Genomic DNA, 18174 nt, shown 5'->3' with positions numbered 1-18174 from the left:
TAGAGACAGGCCACAGCGCCTGGCCCACAATTCTCATTAGAATTTATATTCTGTATTTAGTGACATTTCTCTTGACTTTGTGCTTCACTCTTTCCTCTTCCAATCTGTTCTATTCTATGCATAATTCATAGAGTAATAACCCCAAAGTTCAGCATTCAACCACTTCATTAATGTTATCCTCCTGTAGTTGAGTATGGTGGCTCACACCTGTAATCCCAACACTTTGGGAGGCTAAGGTGGGAGAATTGCTTGAAGCCAGGAGTTTGAGACCAGCCTGGGCAACAAAGTGAGATCCATTCTTTACAAAAAAAAAAAAAATGTTAAAAGGTGGGTATGGTGGCATGCATCTGTAGTCTTAGCTAATTGGAAGGCTGAGGTGGGAGGATGGCTCAAGCCCAGGAGTTCAAGGTTGCAATGAGCTATGGCTGTGCCACTGCACTCCAGCCTGGGCAACAGAGCAAGACCCCAACTTTATTTAAAAAAAAAAGAAAAAAGTCAGGCTGGGCCCAGTGGCTCACATCTGTAATCCCAGCACTTTGGGAGGCCGGGTCAGGCAGACTGCTTGAACTCAGAAGTCTGGGGCCATCCTGGGCAGTATGACAAACTCCATCTCTACAAAAAATACAAGAATTGGCTGGGGGTGGTGGTGCACACCTGTGGTCTCAGCTACTCAGGAGGCTGAGGTGGGAGAATTGTTTCAGCCAGGAAAACGGAGGTGGAGGTTGCAGTGTGCTGAGACTGCATTACTGCCCTATAGCCTGGGCAACAGAGCAAGACCCAGTATCTAAAAAATCATCCCCTTGTACCATTTCTTCAAACTACATTTATCACACTTACCTCTCCTACCCGAGATACAGTAACCTTCTGGTCTCACAGTATTATTATATATTATAATCTCTTAAAATATCTCACAAATACTTAACTTTATACATTAACAAAATTAAAACTTAATATATGTATTTAAAAGGAGCAAATTGTTTTTGCTGCATCTCTTGAAGTATGAAAAAAGGAATGATCTAACTCACCTGCAACATGCCAACAATCTCTACCTTATTGAAAAAGATAAAAGAGTGAAGTGTTGATAACATGTTTTCTTCAAAGACTGAAGGAGTTGGTAGAACCATATCTTGTATATACTGAACTCTGTATGTCTGATGAATTTTTTGTTTCAGCTCAGGATCTGATATGGGAATCACTTCTTTAAACTTGGCTGTTTTCGTTAGAAATTCCCTGTGTTTTCGTGGTTGTGATAAAGCAGGATCATATTCTAAACATCCAATGACGTCCATTATACATTCTTCAGAGAACATAACTTCAAAAAGAGCAGTTCGATTCAAGAGGAAGATGCCTTTGATAATTTCATACAAGTGGTGTAGTCCTTCAATATTTTCCAAATCCTCACACACATGAAAAAGCTCCAGGAGCTTTTTAATATAACCCTCATTTTCTAGTGCCAGTGCAAGTTTTTCACGACGAAGAGGTGAAGGTAAAGATGATGCCACAAGTTCTGCAATTTCTTCAAGGCGACTTAATTCACAAGATGGCAATTCTAAGCCTGGCGATGACATATCATCAAAACGCTCCTCTTCAGATTCATCCACAAGGTCCTGAGTGATGTCCACGGAAGGGTCCTTTCCTTGAACCTATGGAAAAAAAATTTAATTGCTGACTAAATATATAACAACTGAACAGCAAGCCTAAATGATATTCTAAGATGAATACAAGAGATGCTGTAAGAAACCTATAATGATAATTTTCAAGACAAAACTGCCTATTTTTCTACATTACATTTCTCCAAATAACGTATACTTTCAATTTTAAGGAAGTTAGTCAAAGTTCAAAAACAGACTGAGCTTCCTTATAAAGCATGAAGTCTGCTGGCAAGAACAACTTTCTAGGACAGGCTAAACTAAGTGAGACTGTTATGAAACAGACCTCTGCAGACTCACAACAGAAGCCTGATGCTAAAACAGCCACTAACATCTCATATCCCTGGCCCTCTTTTCCAGTAGACCAGGGCAAGTCTCAGCAACAGTGCTAGGACTGTGCTAAAGGATAGCTGCCACCACCAAGCTCTTCAATATTTAACCCTGAGGTGAAGACCAAACAAACACCAAATATCATAACGTTATGATCACAGAAAACATATATAATTATAAGCAGAAAGTAAAATACTTAACATCAATTGATTGTAGAAACCAAGGGCCAAAGAGCATGAACAAACTGGCTTTGGACCAAAGTGAGTCACTGATTTGCTATAAATACTGACAGCCCAAAAATAGGATTTAAAAAACACTAGGCAGAATACAAGAGTACCTACATAAAAATGAAGCCACATATAAAGTAAATACAACCTATATGTAGTACGAGTTATCCCCAAAAAAGGTCTGCTGAAGGTTAAGTAACCAAACCACGAAAATATTTTCCTTTCTACACACCCTAACCTGTAGCCTTTGGGATCCCTCTAGGAGCCCGAAAATCTGTCATAAAACCTAATTTTATGCCACTGGAAGGGCTCTTACTATAAAAAGGCAACTTACATTGACTACATTTTAAAGTAAGGCATTTTTTTGTAACAAAAGGTCAAGGATAAACTTTGAAAGGAAACCAGTTTTGTTACTGTGGCACTACAATTTGAGACAGTGACCACTAAAGCGAGTAGAAGGCCAAGTAGAATGTAAGGGATGAAAAAAATTAGACCTTGTATGAAAAAGCCAAGAAGCTTAAATTGCTTAGCGTAATAAACAGATGCATTGATAGACACTAGAAGAGATGATGACCTGGAATACTTTTCTTGAAATGTGCTGCAAGGTGATATGGTCTTGACCTCAACCAAGTGGACAGCAGCACCGAAAGGAGGCAAGTCAAGTCACATTCATGGCTTGTACCTGGCATGGTCTCACACTGGCTCTGAATTTGTTAATTATGTAAGCTCTCATTATAATTTTAAGTTCCTAATATCCAAACCATGATTTTACCACAGAAAAATGTTAGATTTTGATTAGCAAACCGAATGAAAAGAGAGGAGTACCCTTATTATATTAAAAATGCCATCTTTTTGAGTTCAGACAAAAATTGGTGAACATGGTTCAAGAAACAGAAAAACATTTAACATCTCAGAGAGCAAAATGTAATGACTTTCTTGGATCTAGAAAATGATTGAGAAGTTCAGACAGAACCCAGAGTGACTGAGAAATGACACCTTGAACATAAACTATGTAAATGTTGAAAGGGAATACCAGAAAAGAATATAACGCAGCTAGTGATAAAATTATTATAGAGAAAGCATGCAAGTACTACTATCTGTGCCCCAACTTTAGATGACGGAAAACTTTATAGCATTGAAGACCGAACAAAGGTAAAGATCAGACAATCTTAAAGGAGAGACAGGCATGACAATGACAGATCGAGTTCAGGTTTGAGTTGCACACTGGCATAAAGGAAGACTGCATCCAGAGTGGGACTGTTTGATTCAGAAACACGAAACAGAGGAGAACAACATTTGTCTGAATAACAGATGCTATTAACATAGCCTGAACTCATTAAAGTCACCTCTCTCTCTTTGGGAGAACTCTACAAGACAAAATCTAGAGAAATGTGCTATAAATAGAATTGTTGGACAGAAAGCAAAGAAAAACTAAAAAGATGGATGGTATTCAGATATAAATGTTAGTCCTTTCATGTTTCAGAGAAGGAAAGGGACAGCTTAACAGACAGCTTAATGTATGAAAATCACAGCTAAGTAGAATATATAGTTGAAATAAATTCCACAAGTTAAGAAAAAACTGTGCTAAGGACACTAGATCTTCTATGAATGCTATGGCTGTCAAACTTCAGGGTGCATCAGAATCACCAAAAGCAGGGGGCAACAAACTATAGCCGAATTTGGTCTGCGCCTGTTTTTGTAAATAGAAGTTTTACTAGAAGACAGCCCCTCCATTCATTAATGTGCTGTCTACGGCTACTTCCCAACTACGATAGCAGAGTTGACCTAGCTGTGACAGAGACTATATGGCCTGCAAAGCCTTAAATATTTGCCATCTTGTCCTTTAAAGAGAAAAGTCTGGTCTACAGGGCTTGTGAAAACAGAATTCCTAAGACAGGATTTTAAAAAACAATTATTGGACACTACTTGCTGTTTTTGATCCAGTAGGTCTAGGGTCGGCGGGAGGGGAGCTGGTCTCAGAATTTGCATTTCTGTCAGTTCCCAGGTCATGCTTGTGCTGCTGGTTTGAGGGCCACACTCAAAGGAATTAAGGAATCTGGTGAAGATTATTCTCCAGATAAAGTAAACATGGAGATGGAGAAACCTTCTCTGGAAAGAAATGGCCTAAACGAGTGTATACCAAGAGCCAATGGCATCAGCAACTAGAGCACATACAAATGCAAATTCACAAAAGGTTGCGATTATGTCACTAGGGAAACTCCAGAATAAATTAAGAACATTCAAGCCTAGAAGCAGAGTAAGGCTGAATCGTCAGCCAAGTGCCATACTGCTCAAGACAAGTACAAGGGTGGGTTTTCTTTCAAGAGCCACAAGAAGTTATAAACAAAAGAGTGATGTGATCAGACTTGCATTTTTAAAAAGATCACCTAATCACTGTAGCTAAAATGTTGATTTAGGAAGATCAGTCAAGATAAAACCAATAAACCAGGCAAGAAATGATGGTGGCTTGGAAAACTATAATAGTAAAAATGAAGATAAACCAATGGATCAAGATTTATTATCGAGATAATAAATGGGGGGACTGAATGGATAAAAGCGACGATTGAAGGATAAACATGATCCACAAGTTTCTGACTTCAGCAACTGGATGGCACTTAGAAGAAGATGGGATAGATGTACGTGGGAAGGTTATGTTTGGTTTTGGAGTACTAAATTTGAGATGCTAGTGAACACACAAGGAGAAAGTTTCAAAAAGGCAGGTGGATATAAAACACTGGAGTTCAGCAAAGGTATGAGCTAGAGAGTTTAGTGTCAATAAATTATACCTTCCTTTAAATCAAGTTCAAAGCAGCAGTGAATTTAAAAGATCAATTTGAAATTTATTTAAACTCTTGGGCATTAGTTGAAAGCATGGCGAAAAATAAACACTTAAAGAAAGCATGTTGATTTTTTATTTAAAAAATTACCTGACATATTTTCTCCCAAATTTCATCACATCCAGCTTTTTCTTGAAAGCTAAGGGCCAAGTCATAATTTTCTGCTTCAGACCACACAATCAGAGTGTCCTTTGGAAACATAAAAGGAGTCTGAATGATTAACATACACTATCACAAACGAAAATGAACAAACAAAAGGAAATAAAACTGTGCTCATTTTTACTTCTTGCAACACTAATACTGGCAATTATCAATGTCTTTCTTTTTCAAAACAATGACTTTTTACACTTCACTTCCCCCAATCTATAAAACAAAAATAATGTTTCCTTAAGGACAACTTAAACCAATATATGGAATATATTCTTTTCATGCACTGCAAAAGATGAAAACATACCAATTACACTAACACTATCCAATCATACTGACTTGTATTTTATGCTGTCATTAAAATGTCCAAAGAGGAAATCTAAGTATAAAATAGCTAGGGCATGTTAGGACGATAGGGTTAAAACAACTCTTTCTCTCTTCCCTCTATTGTCAGCAGGTGTTTTTCACCAGGGGATTCTTCTGAGATCCACGAAGCTCTTGAAATTATTGGCTAAATTTGTAGTATGTGAGCATTTACCTGTACATAGGTTCAAAAAAAAAAAAAAAAAAAAAAAAAAAAACAAAAAAAGAAAAAAAACTTAGCGAAGTGCTATGGTTCAAGCAGCAGCACACTCCTAGCACCTACCACACTTTCATTCCTATTCAGAACTTCTTAGTTTTTTGATGGAGGTCTTGTCATGTTGCCTAGGCTGGTCTTGAACTCCTGGCCTCAGGCCGTCCCACCTTGGCCTCCCAAAGCACTGGGATTACAGGCATAAGCCACAGTGCCTGGCCATCTAGACAGAACTTTAATGAAAATTTAATGAATAGTTCGACAGTTTTTATTAAGATGTAATCTCAGCAAGACACTGCACATACAATACTGAGACCATTTTATATTCCTCATAGTACCAACAGCATATATTCTACGATATGCACGGTATGATAAAAATATATGGCTGGACGTAGTGGTTCACGCCTGTAATCCTAGCATTTTGGGAGGCCGAGGTGGGTGGACCACCTGAGGTCAGGAGTTTGAGGCCAGCCTGGCTAACATGGTGAAACCCCATCTCTACTAAAAATACAAAAATTAGCCGGGCGTGGTGACATGTGCCTGTAATCCCAGCTACTTGGGAGGCTGAGGCAGGAGAATTGCTTGAATCCAGGAGGCAGAGGCTGTAGTGAGCTGAGACTGCGCCACTGCAATCCAGCCTGGGTAACAGGAGCAAAACTCTGTCTCAAAAAAAAATTAAAAAATAAAAAAAACTAAAGAGTCAAACTATTTATTAAAGCCTAATATATCCTTTTGGCAGGGTGTGGTGGCTCATGCCTCTAATCCCAGCACTTTGGGAGGCCAAGGCAGGTGGATCACCTGAGGTCAGGAGTTCAAGACCAGCCTGGCCAACATGGTAAAGCCCTGTTTCTGCTAAAAATACAAAAAAATTTTAGCTGGGCATGATGGCAGATGCCTGTAATCCCAGCTACATGGGAGGCTGACGTGGGAGTCACTTGAACCTGGGAGGCAGAGGTTGCAGTGAGCCAAGATTGTGCCGCTGCACTCCAGCCTGGGTGACAGAGTGAGAATCTGTCTCAAAAAAAAAAAAAAATCCTTTCAAATCTTACTGGCAATAAATAAATATACATACTCTTCGATAGCAATCAACCATTTCAAAAAAGGGCCCTCTCATTGACAGCAATCTATAAATCATCTCATACAAGAAATACTGAATGGTACTAGGGAGAGTCACATTTAATGGCTAACTTCCAAATCTGAAGGGCTATGCCACTCGGTGTTTTTTCAAGCTGGTACAAAGAGAATTTAGAAGAGTAAAGTTAGATGGATTGGAGTATGGTATAAAGAAAAAAATAATTCAATCTTACTAGTAAGTAACCAAAAACAGACATGCAAAACCTGACTGGGCATCCATCGGGATGACAATGGTTCCCGTATTGAGGAGGAAACAGGACTAGCTTAAGGTACTTTTAAGGACCTGTGATTCTACTGCAGCAGTTTCTAATCTTTCTCACTAGCAAAGACTTCTGTTTTTTTTCTTTTGAGATGGTGTCTCCATCACTCAGGCTGCAGTGTAGTGGCACCATCATGGCTCACTGTAGCCTCTACTTCCCTGGGCTCAGGTGGTCCTTCCACCTCAGCCTCCCAAGCAGCTGGAACTACAGGCATGTGCCACCATGCCCAATGTTTGTATTTTCTGTAGAGGTGGAGTTATGCCATGTTGCCCAGGCTGGTCTCAAACTCCTGGGCTCTAAAAGTGCTAGTATTACAGGTGTGAGCCACCACTTCTAGCCAAGAACACATCTCAATATAACACAAATGGATTCCATGTTTAAAAATGTGTCTAAGCAAGGCACAATGGTGTATACCTGTAGTCCCAGCTAGTTAGGAGGCTGAGGAGGGAGGATTGCTTGAGGCCAGGAGTTGGAAGCCGCAGTGCACTAAGATCACACCTGTGAACCAGTACTCCAGCCTGGGCAACATATCAAGACCCCACCTCTAAAAGAATAAAAATGAAAAATTTATCTGCTAAACTGCATATTAACTCTGTTCAGTCATTTACACAACTGTCAATCAAGAGACCAGTAGTCTCGCTGGACTAAAGTGCTGCCAGTCAGAAATAAATAAATGAGAATCTGATTTGGTTGTGCAGTATTACTAAGTCTATAATTTTTATTCAGAATTTTGGAAAATACCTCAAACTCCCCTTTTTACACTATCTTATAGGACTTCCAGCTATCACAGATCCCAGGCAGGCCATCTGATCCAGACTGAGTAGCAGTTCAGGCTCAAAACTATTAACATTCTAAGATTAACATGCCAAAAATTAGTAAGGTTTCATTTTTAGTTTACCTTTATAATTCACCAGAACAGAACAACGGGTAGAAGAATTTGCAGCTAATCTATAATTCTGGCAGCCAAAATACTTTACAAGGTTATCTGCTCAGTAGATACTGAGCATTTATTATAAGGCTCCATGTAAGACAAAATTAAATTACATTATTTTCCGTCAAAATAGCATGGAATGAAAATACTAAGAAATTTAGGAGGTAAAGAGGCCACAGTATAAATTCTAATACCACCATCTACGTTGCAGGTGATGCTTAAAAAGTTAGGTAACCTTTCTGAGCCTCAGTTTCCTCATGATCAGGATGGGAAAGATACATCCTGTTATGGAAAACTAGTCATAATATAGACACTACTTTTTTTTTTTTGAGTCGGAATCTTGCTCTGTCACCCAGGCGGGAGTGCAGTGGCACCATCTAGGCTCACTGCAAGCTCCGCCTCCCAGGTTCCCGCCATTCTCCTGCCTCAGCCTCCCAAGTAGCTGGGACTACAGGTGCCCGCCACCATGCCCGGCTAATTTTTTTTGTATTTTTAGTAGAGACGGGGTTCCACTGTGTTAGCCAGGATGGTCTCGATCCCCTGACCTTGTGACCTGTCCGCCTCGGCCTCCCAAAGTGAGGGGATTACAGGTGTGAGCCACCGTGCCCCGCTGGTACTACTTCTTAGTGATGAAAACAAAGTTGGGGGAAAATAACAATCATCTTGGGGGTGCGGGGAACAACTTGCCCAAATTAGATGGCTCCTAAAACTCTGATAAATACTTAGGATTATCAGCTCAATAAAGACTACTAGGATAAGCATAAAGCCAGTAACACATTCTGCTGTAATGTATATTCAGAATCATTTGGAGGCTGATGCTTAAGTCAGGGTATAGCCAGACATATGCTCTTAATTACCTATTTGACAAATCTAGTAAGTTTATAAAATTTTAGAAACTGCTCTTGTTTTCCTTGAAGATTCCAAATATTACAGCAACTTTTCTCCAAATTATCTTGCTTATCACCCAACAACCTATAGGCTGAGACACATGAATTTGTTCACTAATTCTCAAAAGTTTCAATCTTTCCTTTTTCTTAAAATGTGCTTTTACTCTTCAGCTGAATACAACTTCAAAATATGAATTTAATGTATTTCAGTATGGAAGATCAAAGCCAAAGATTCCAGGCTCTCAATTTTTCCATCAAACTTAAGTTTTCTTAAGAATACTAAATGCAACACAGTATTATATCAGACTATCAAATTATCAAGAAAATATATTGTATGAATGTTTGGTGGACAAATAAATCACAACTAAAGATATTTAGGAGTTGATATCAGCATTCCTATCCACTATTTGGGTGATGTCAAACAAGTCACGACCTTTACGCATCATCTATGGGAAAAATAAAAACAATACCAACTTCTTTCTAGTATTTTCAAGATCAATGATGAAGCAAAGCACTTTAAGAACAAGCTGGTAATCTTCTTTCTTTTAAATTAACTATTTTGTATCTGCATCTTCCGGGCAATGAGGGAACTGATCTTGACTTCATTGGCTATATAGAGCACTCATCTTGTATGTGTGTGGGTGGACATGAAGCGCAGGCGCGTGTGTACTGAATGAATACCATTTAATAACAGCACTAGTTGATACTAAGTGAAAGATTTACTTTCTGATATTTCATCGCATATTATAAAGGCTTAAGAAACAGTGTATTTTGAGTACACTGTACTGTTAAGTACAGTTATCTTCAAAACTGTAATATCATAATAAGACTCTATTCAGGAATCTGTAAAAGAAATCAGATTCATATGACAGAGTCCTATCTACACAGTACTGCTGTAGAGGGAGATACTGATGTTCCTTCTGCATTATCATCTACAACAGCAAAAGAAGGAATTTTCACGTTTAACTGTGTTAGTAGCAGCTTATCACACCAATGGTCACCTTTTTATTAAGGTAAAAACAAGGAAATTTTAGGGCTCAGTTGCTATAATAGGTGGAACACAAACTCCATTTTAACTTGTGGCAAGCTTTTTAAATTTAAAATTATTGTGTTAAACACTATAGGAACTGGCAGAAATCCTATTTTAGAATTTCACTGGCAAACTGTTGTAATCTGTTCTAAATTTTTCACTATAAGCAATCAGATTATAAACTTTCATTTACTCAAAAGGAAAATATGCAAGATAAAACACAACATCTTCAAAATTGTACCTGTTGTTTCTGGTATGCGGTGTTAGGATTTATTTTGGACTCTAAAAGTAGAGAACCTAGAAAACAGAAAAAGACATTCCATTATGTTACTATAAAACAAAAAAATTATATTCCCTTACACACATACATATTTCCTTAAATTTTTTTTTTTTTTTTGAGACAGGGCTTCCCTCTGTCGCCCAGACTGGAGTGCAGTGGAGCGATCTCAGCTCACTGCAACCTCCGCCTCCCATGCTCAAGCGATTCTCCTGCCTCACCCTCCCAAGGAGCTGGGATTACAGGTGTGTGCCATCACACCAGGCTAATGTTTTGTATTTTTAGTAGAGATGGGGTTTCACCATGTTAGTCAGGCTGGTCTCGAACTCCTGACCTCAGGTGATCCACCAGCCTTGGCCTCCCAAAGTGCTGACATTACACCTGTGAGCCACTGCGCTTGGCCTCAAAACATATTTTTAAAATTTTTTTCATTTTTTGTAGAGATAGAGTCTCGCTACGTTGCCCAGGCTGGTCTCCAACTCCCGGGCTCAAGTGATCCTCCCACTGCCCCCTCCTCCCAAAGTGCTGGTATTGCAGGTGCAAGCCACTGTGCCTGGCCATATTTCCTTTTTTGAACATTTGATGCACACACAACTTCAGTTATAGAAAAACTATTATTATTTGAGACAGAGTCTCACTCTGTTGCCTTGGCTGGAGTGCAGTGGCATGATCTCAGCTCACTGCTACCTCCGCCTTCCGGGTTTGATTCTCCCGCCTCAGCCTCCTGAGAAGCTGGGACTACAGGCATGCGCCACCATGCCCAGCTAATTTTTGTATTTTTAGTAGAGACGGGGTTTCACCATGTTGGCCAGGATGGTCTCCATCTCTTGACCTTGTGATCCGCCCACCTCAGCCTCCCAAAGTGCTGGGATTACAGGCGTGAGCCATTGCGCCCGGCCTAGAAAAATTATTTTTAAAACAACGTAAGTTTAATTACAGTAATTTGTAACCTAAGAAATGTTTTTCTGAGACAGGGTCTCGGCTCTGTTGCAGTTGCGCGATCTCAGCTCACTGCAACCTCCACCTTCTGGGTAGCTGGGATTACAGGGGCCAGCTACCATGCTTGGTTAATCTGACGAGTAAGGACTGGGTAACAATAGAAATCTACCAATTTATGGACAGCAGAAGGTAATTAAACAGCACAGTGTGAAGTCAGATGATCTGGGTTAAAATCTCCGATATATTGTATGACTTCCCATACCCCTCTTCTCTTATCAACCAGTTCTAGTTTATACCTGCAAGTACTACCTGAAGACAAACTCTGGCCTAAAAATATTTGAGAAAAAGCAGTTTTCTCTGCAACCGTCTCTCATACGGAGCTTTCATTTCTTCTCGTATTACACTTAACAATTGCTTTACCCATTCCAAATAGTGGCTAAATGGCTGAGTGTTCTTAACATTTCCAAATTTAGTTTGCTTTTTCATCAAAATTCATTTGTTTTACGATACTGTCCAATATTGATTTACTGACCCTTCACTACTGTGTGCTCACAACAGTACCAAATAATACCGAACACAGTAAATTAACCAAGCTCTGATAACTCAATTTGTGTTATGTCCTATGCACATAAACAGCTTTCCACTTCACACCAATCCTCCCATTATGTCTAGGACAGGTGACCTAATTAATCCAAAATCTCTTTCTTATCCTTTGAGTACTTAAACATTCTCCATATTATTTTTTTCCACCTTATTCCCTACAAACCCCATTTCTTTGAGTTTTCTTTCTTTACAAAAACTGGTTTTGGCTTAGGAGGCTCAGACAAGCATTCTCACGTTTTAGAGAAAATACTGTTTTAATCTTCTTCCTCTTTTTCCAACTTTTGCCAGATTAATCAAAACACATTTTCCAGTGCCCCTTCAATTCTCTTTATGCTCAATTTTCAAGATTTTATTTTGGTAATTAAGAGCTGTGCTAGTGATACATTCATAACAAGAAAAAGCAGCAGGTGGCCAGGTACGGTGGCTCATGCCTATAACCCAGCACTCTGGGAAGCTAAGGTGGGAAGATCGCCTGAGGCCAGGAGTTTGAGAACAATTTGGTCAATAAAGGGGGACCTTGCCTCTGCAAAAATAAAGTAACAATAAAATAAAATAAAAATAAGAAAAAGTAGACCGGCTTGGTGGCTCACGCCTGTAATCCCAGCATTTTGAAAGGCAGAGGTGGGCAGATCACTTGAGGTCAGGAGTTTGAGACCAGCTTGGCCAACATGGTTAAACCCCATTCGTACTAAAAATACAAAAATTAGCCAGGCATGGTTGCAGTGAGCTGAGATGGCATCACTGCAATCCAGCCTGGTCAGCAGAGACTCTGCCTCAAAAAAAAAAAAAAAAGAAAAAAAAAAATTAGCTGGATGAGGTGGTGGTGCATGCCTATAGTTCTAGCTACTCAAGAGACAGGCAGGAGGATTGCCTGAGCCCAGGATCTCAAGACTACAGTGAGCCATGATTGTATCACTACACTCTAGACTGGGTGATAAGAGATCCTGTCTCAAAAAACAAAGGCAAGGTGCAGTGGCTCATGCCTCTAGTCCCAGCACTTTGAGAGGCCAAGATGGGAGGACTGCTTGAGGCTAGCCTGGTCTCAACAGTGAGACCCCATCCTATATATTTTTAATATAAAATTTTAAAAACAGTATAAACATCTCCAACTATCTTTGTAGTCTTTCATTATTTTAATTACTAGAATAAAAATGGCATTCTATTATTCTCCACGGAAATAATAAACTATATACAGTACATTATGGATCAATATTACTTTTTTTTTTTTTTTTTGAGACGAAGTTTCACTCTTGTTGCCCAGGCTGGAGTGCAATGGTGCGATCCCGGCTCACCACAACTTCTGCCTCCCGGGTTCAAGCGATTGTCCTGCCTCAGCCTCCTGAGTAGCTGGGATTACAGGCAAGTGCCACCATGCCCAGCTAGTTTTGTATTTTTAGTAGAGACAGGGTTTCTCCATATTGGTCAGGCTGGTTTTGAACTCCTGACCTCAGATGATCCGCCCGCCTTGGTGGGCAGGTGGGTCACTTGAGGTCAGGAGTTGGAGACCAGCCTGGCCAACATGGTGAAACCCCGTCTCTACTAAAAGACACACAAAAAATTAGCTGGGCATGGTTGTGCACGTATTTAAACCCAGCTACTCGGGAGGCTGAGGCAGGAGAATCACTTTAACCTCGGAGGCGGAGGTTGCAGTGAGCTGGGATTACATCACTGCACTCCAGCCTGGGCGACAGAGACTCTGTCTCAAATGAAAACAAAAACCAAAACCACAAATGAGATACCATTAAGTACCCACTAGAATGTCTACGATCAAAGACAAGACAACAACAAGTGGTGACAAGGCTGTAGAGAAATGGGAAGCTTCATACATTGCTTCTGGGAATATAAAATGAGGCATCGATTTTGGAAAAGTTTGGCAGTTCCTCAAAAAGTTAAGCAGAGTTACCTTGCAATTTCCCTCCTCGGTATATATCCAAGATAAATGAATACATGCCCAGACAAAAACATGTACATTTATATTCATAGCAAGGTTATTTACAACAGCAAAAAATGAACAGATAAATTCAACGTGGCACATACTCAGCTACACAGAGTAATGAAAACCTAACACATTACAATACGTATAAACCTTGAAAACACATGAAATTAAAGAAGCCCATCGCAAAATACCACATGTCCATATAGGTAAAGTTACATATATATATATACACACACACACACACACACATATATATTTTAGACGGAGTCTCACTCTGTCGCCCAGGCTGGAATGCAGTGGTGTGATCTGAGCTCACTGCAGCCTCTGCCTCCCAGGTTCAAGCAATTCTCCTGCCTCAGCCACCTGAATAGCTGGGACTACAGGCATGTACCACCATGCCCGACTAATTTTTGTATTTTTAGTAGAGATTGGGTTTTACCATGTTGGCCAGGCTGGTCTCAAACTCCTGACCTCAAGTAATATGCCTGCCTCGGCCTCCCAAAGTGCTGGGATTACAGGCGTGAGCCACCGTTCCCAGTCCAGACAGGTAAATTTAGAGAGGGAAAACAGATTAGTGGTTGTTTAGAGCTGGGAGGAAGTGAAAGTGGGTAGTGATTGTTAATGGGCACATGATTTTTTTCAGAGGAGACGTGGTGATGGTTGCAAACCTGTGATTATATTAAAAAACAATGAATTGTACATTTTGAATGGGTGATTTATATAGTATACAAATGCTGTTTTAAAAAACCAAAAAAACAGGTAATGTGCAGCCTAGGCAATATAGTGAGACCTTGTCTCTACAAAAAAATTTTAAAAATTAGCCAAGTGTGGCAGTGCACGCCTTTAGTCCCAGCTGCTCATGAGGCAGAGGTGGGGGGATTGCCTAAACCTAGGAAATGCAGGTTGCAGTGAGCTGAGATTATGCCACTGAACTCCAGCCTAGGCAACAGAGCAAGACCCAGTCTCAAAAAAACAAAACAAAACACACACAAAAAGGTAAACTGTAAAGTATAAATATTCATACAATGGATACCATGAACAATGTGGCAAAATTAACCTATCATTAGGCTAGCAGCTTTCTCTGGGTAGGATCGTGACCGGGGAGGAATATGAAGCAGGCTTCTAGAGTAATGGTTATGTGGTTTCTTCAATGGTGTACTGGTTATTTTTTGAAAATTCATCAAATTGAATACTTATGATTTGTGTACCTTTCCAATGTATTATACTGCAATTCAAAAGATTTTTCTAAGTTTAAGAAGTCAAAAACACATAGCACAGGGGATTGAGGTTGTTATTCAAGTTGTGCTTTCAAGAAACACACGCCTGACTTTTACAGTCACTAAAACAAAAAACACGGCAGTGCAGTGGTATGACATTGTCAGTCACCTAATACCTAATGGCAATTATTTCTCAAGTACCAGTCTCTTTGACATTTTCTTCAAAACTCTCTTAGTAGTGTTTACAGGATCAGAATAATTAGAAAGTGGGGGAAAAAGGTTTGACGTATTCCCTTCCAAAGTTCTGGCTAAAACAAGGACACACTATAAGTTTCTGGGGTTGGGAAATGTTTTTCTGGACAATTCACGATATTAGAGGAAAGCATTCCCTGAAACTCTCTTTTCAATCATATCACATGGTTTTGGTCTAGGAAGTCCAGCTCTGATTCCCAATACCATATTCCCAAAGAGATAAGTAGGCTGTAGACGCTAAAACGTGGGAAACAGTCTTTTAACTTGAGGGCTCAGTAAGACAATAAATAAAAGACACAATACTATATTTACTCCTAGTCTATTAGGTTTCTCTCCATCATCTAATAGGTTTTATTGAGCCAAGTTATACACTACACCAATCAACTATAAAAGATCCAGTTCAGTGTTAATATCAATTAACACAATCCTTCCCCCCAACAAGTTTGTTTGTATTTTGTTGCTATAGCTACAGTATTAGGCACAGTAATTCTATCCTACTAATGTATGGGTATGGATGGGGTATAGAGTTCAACTTTAGGAGAGGGATTTACTAAATAACATGGTAGCAGAGATGACAGGGGAGAAATGATGATCCTTAGCAGAAGATCTCAGCAACATTAAGGGGAGGTAGAGAAGGTTCTAACTAAGAACAACACATGTTTCTGATAACAGTTATGTCTAGTGGAACTCAGTAACTGAAGCACACTCAAGACAGACCCCATTTACCCCAACTCATTTGAGAAACACATCTACCCTCTCTCCAATGAAACAGATTCCCTTATTTCCCAAGAGGAATCTTTTACTTACACACACACACACACACACACACACACACACACACGATACCTTTTCCCACACATCTGAGAAAGACATTGTAACAAAGACCAAGGAAAGGAAATCCTACACTCCAATTCAAGAAAACTCCAATACTGAGACTTGAGAAAGATCTCCCCACTTCCAACCTGAACTATAAGAAAGGAAACACAGAGAAAAATGAAAATCAGGAGTGCTCAAGCCAAGCTGAATGCATCAGTACTTCTAATTAAATCTGTCACTGTGGAAGCTATCATTCCTAACAAATTCTCCTGTCTACTAATTGATATATGCACTTGGACTTTCTCAAAAACATAAGAAGTCCTAAATACTCACTTAGCAGTACAAAGAGTGAAAATTGAATCATCTTCACCTACCCAACTTTTAAACACATACTACTCTTTGGGCCAACCATTCTTCTTCTAGGAAATTACCCTACACCCTCGGATAAGTGCCAAGGTATATGGATAAAGATTTCATTAGCAGAGTCTGTAATGGCAACAAACTAAAAACAATCTATACCAGCCGTTCTCAAAATGTGATTTGGGGACACAATGGGGCCTGCAAAGTCAAAATTATTTTCAAAATGATACAAGGTTATACACCTTTTCCACCACCAATTCTCTCAGAGTCTACACTGATACTGCCAAAGATTCAATGCAGAAGCAGATGAGAATCTTTCTGGTTTTTTAAAAATTAGGCCAGATGTTGCAATTTGTAAAAATAGGCCAGGCATGGTGGCTCACACCTATAATCCCAGCACTTCAGGAGGCTGAGGCAGGCGAATCACTTGAGGTCAGGAATTCGAGATAAGCCTGGCCAACATGGTGAAACCCCATCTCTACTAAAAATACAAAAATTAGCCGGCTGTGGTGGCCCATGTCTGTAATTCCAGCTACTTGGGAGGCTGAAGCAGGAGAATTGCTTGAACCCGGGAGGCAGAGGTTGCAGTGAGCCAAGATTGTGCCACCGCACAGTGAGACTCTGTCTCAAAAAAAAAAAAAAGGATACTCTTCTCATTAAACTCTTATTTTAGAAAAGTTATTTCTTCCTTAATGTTATTTTGTTAACATGCTATGTTAAAACATTATTTTTTAAACATTATTTTTATTTTAAACATTAAACATTATTTTTAAGTGATTTTTTTCCAAAAGTCTGTTTTAATTTCTAATATGGTAAATATTGATAAACACAATTCAAATGAACATTTGGGGAATCCTAAATTTAACAGTATAAAGGGATCTAGCTGGGCGTGGTGGCAAAGGCCAATGACCCCAGGTACTTGGGAGTCTGCTAAGGGAGGGTCACTTAAGCCCGGCTAATTTTTGTATTTTTTTTTTTTTTAGTAGAGACGGAATTTCACCATGTTGGCCAGGATGGTCTCGATCTCTTGACTTCATCCACCCACCTTGGCCTCCCAAAGTGCTGGGATTACAGGTATGAGCCACCACCTCCAGCTGAGACCCCCATCTCTCCAAAAAAAAAAACCAAACAAACAAAAAAATTGCCAGGCATGGTGGTGCAGGCCTGTAGTTTCAGTTGCGTGGGAGGCTTGCTTGAGGTCAGTAGGTTGAGGCTGCAGTGAGCTCTGACCACACCACTGCACTTCAGCCTGGGCGACAGAGCGAGACTCTGTCTGAAAAAAACAAAATAAAAAATAAAAATGAAAACAAAACAAAGAAAAAAGAGTCTAAAGGTATCCTGAGAAAAAAAGTTAGAGGAACGCTACACTGTGCCACCAAGAAGATACCGTGTGAATAAGTACAGTGGAATACTCCGCTACTTTTAAATGAGATCTGTGTATCCTGACATTAATTTATGTCCCAAATACACTGATAACAGGTGTTTACAATTAGGAAATGGGAAAACAATGTCAAAAGGAGAAATGCCGCTCAGAACATCACCAAGACAAGTGCAGGTAGAAACTGACCAATAGCAAGAAAAAATATAATGAAGGCCGAGGCAGGAGGATCACGAGGTCGGGAGTTCAAGACCATCCTGGCCAACATGGTGAAACCCCATCTCTACTAAAAATACAAACATTATCTGGGCATGGTGGCGTGTGCCTGTAATCCCAGCTACTCGGGAGGCTGATGCAGGAGAATCGCTTGAACCTGGGAGGCAGAAGTTG

The 18174-nt window shown here is 39.8% G+C and overlaps 1 protein-coding gene across 3 annotated transcripts in view; it reads right to left on the bottom strand.

Moving 5' to 3' along the window:
* The window catches only part of SMEK1 (SMEK homolog 1, suppressor of mek1 (Dictyostelium)), a 50103-nt gene that overhangs the window by 22504 nt on the left and 9425 nt on the right, over positions 1–18174 (bottom strand). For 2 of the 3 annotated variants that reach the window (XM_011991782.1, XM_011991783.1), the window contains exons 2-4: positions 10248–10303; positions 5134–5232; positions 1026–1643 (exon numbers count right to left, since the gene is read on the bottom strand). In XM_011991782.1, coding sequence (XP_011847172.1) covers positions 1026–1643; positions 5134–5232; positions 10248–10303 — 773 coding nt within the window. The remainder of the gene's footprint in view (positions 1–1025; positions 1644–5133; positions 5233–10247; positions 10304–18174) is intronic. The other variant, XM_011991784.1, reaches the window with a different exon arrangement.

Source organism: Mandrillus leucophaeus, unplaced genomic scaffold (assembly GCF_000951045.1).
Source record: "Mandrillus leucophaeus isolate KB7577 unplaced genomic scaffold, Mleu.le_1.0 Scaffold4, whole genome shotgun sequence".
Classification (NCBI taxonomy): Eukaryota; Metazoa; Chordata; class Mammalia; order Primates; family Cercopithecidae; genus Mandrillus; species Mandrillus leucophaeus.
Note: the sequence above shows the minus strand (reverse complement) of the source record. Positions and strands in the feature narration are given on the sequence as shown.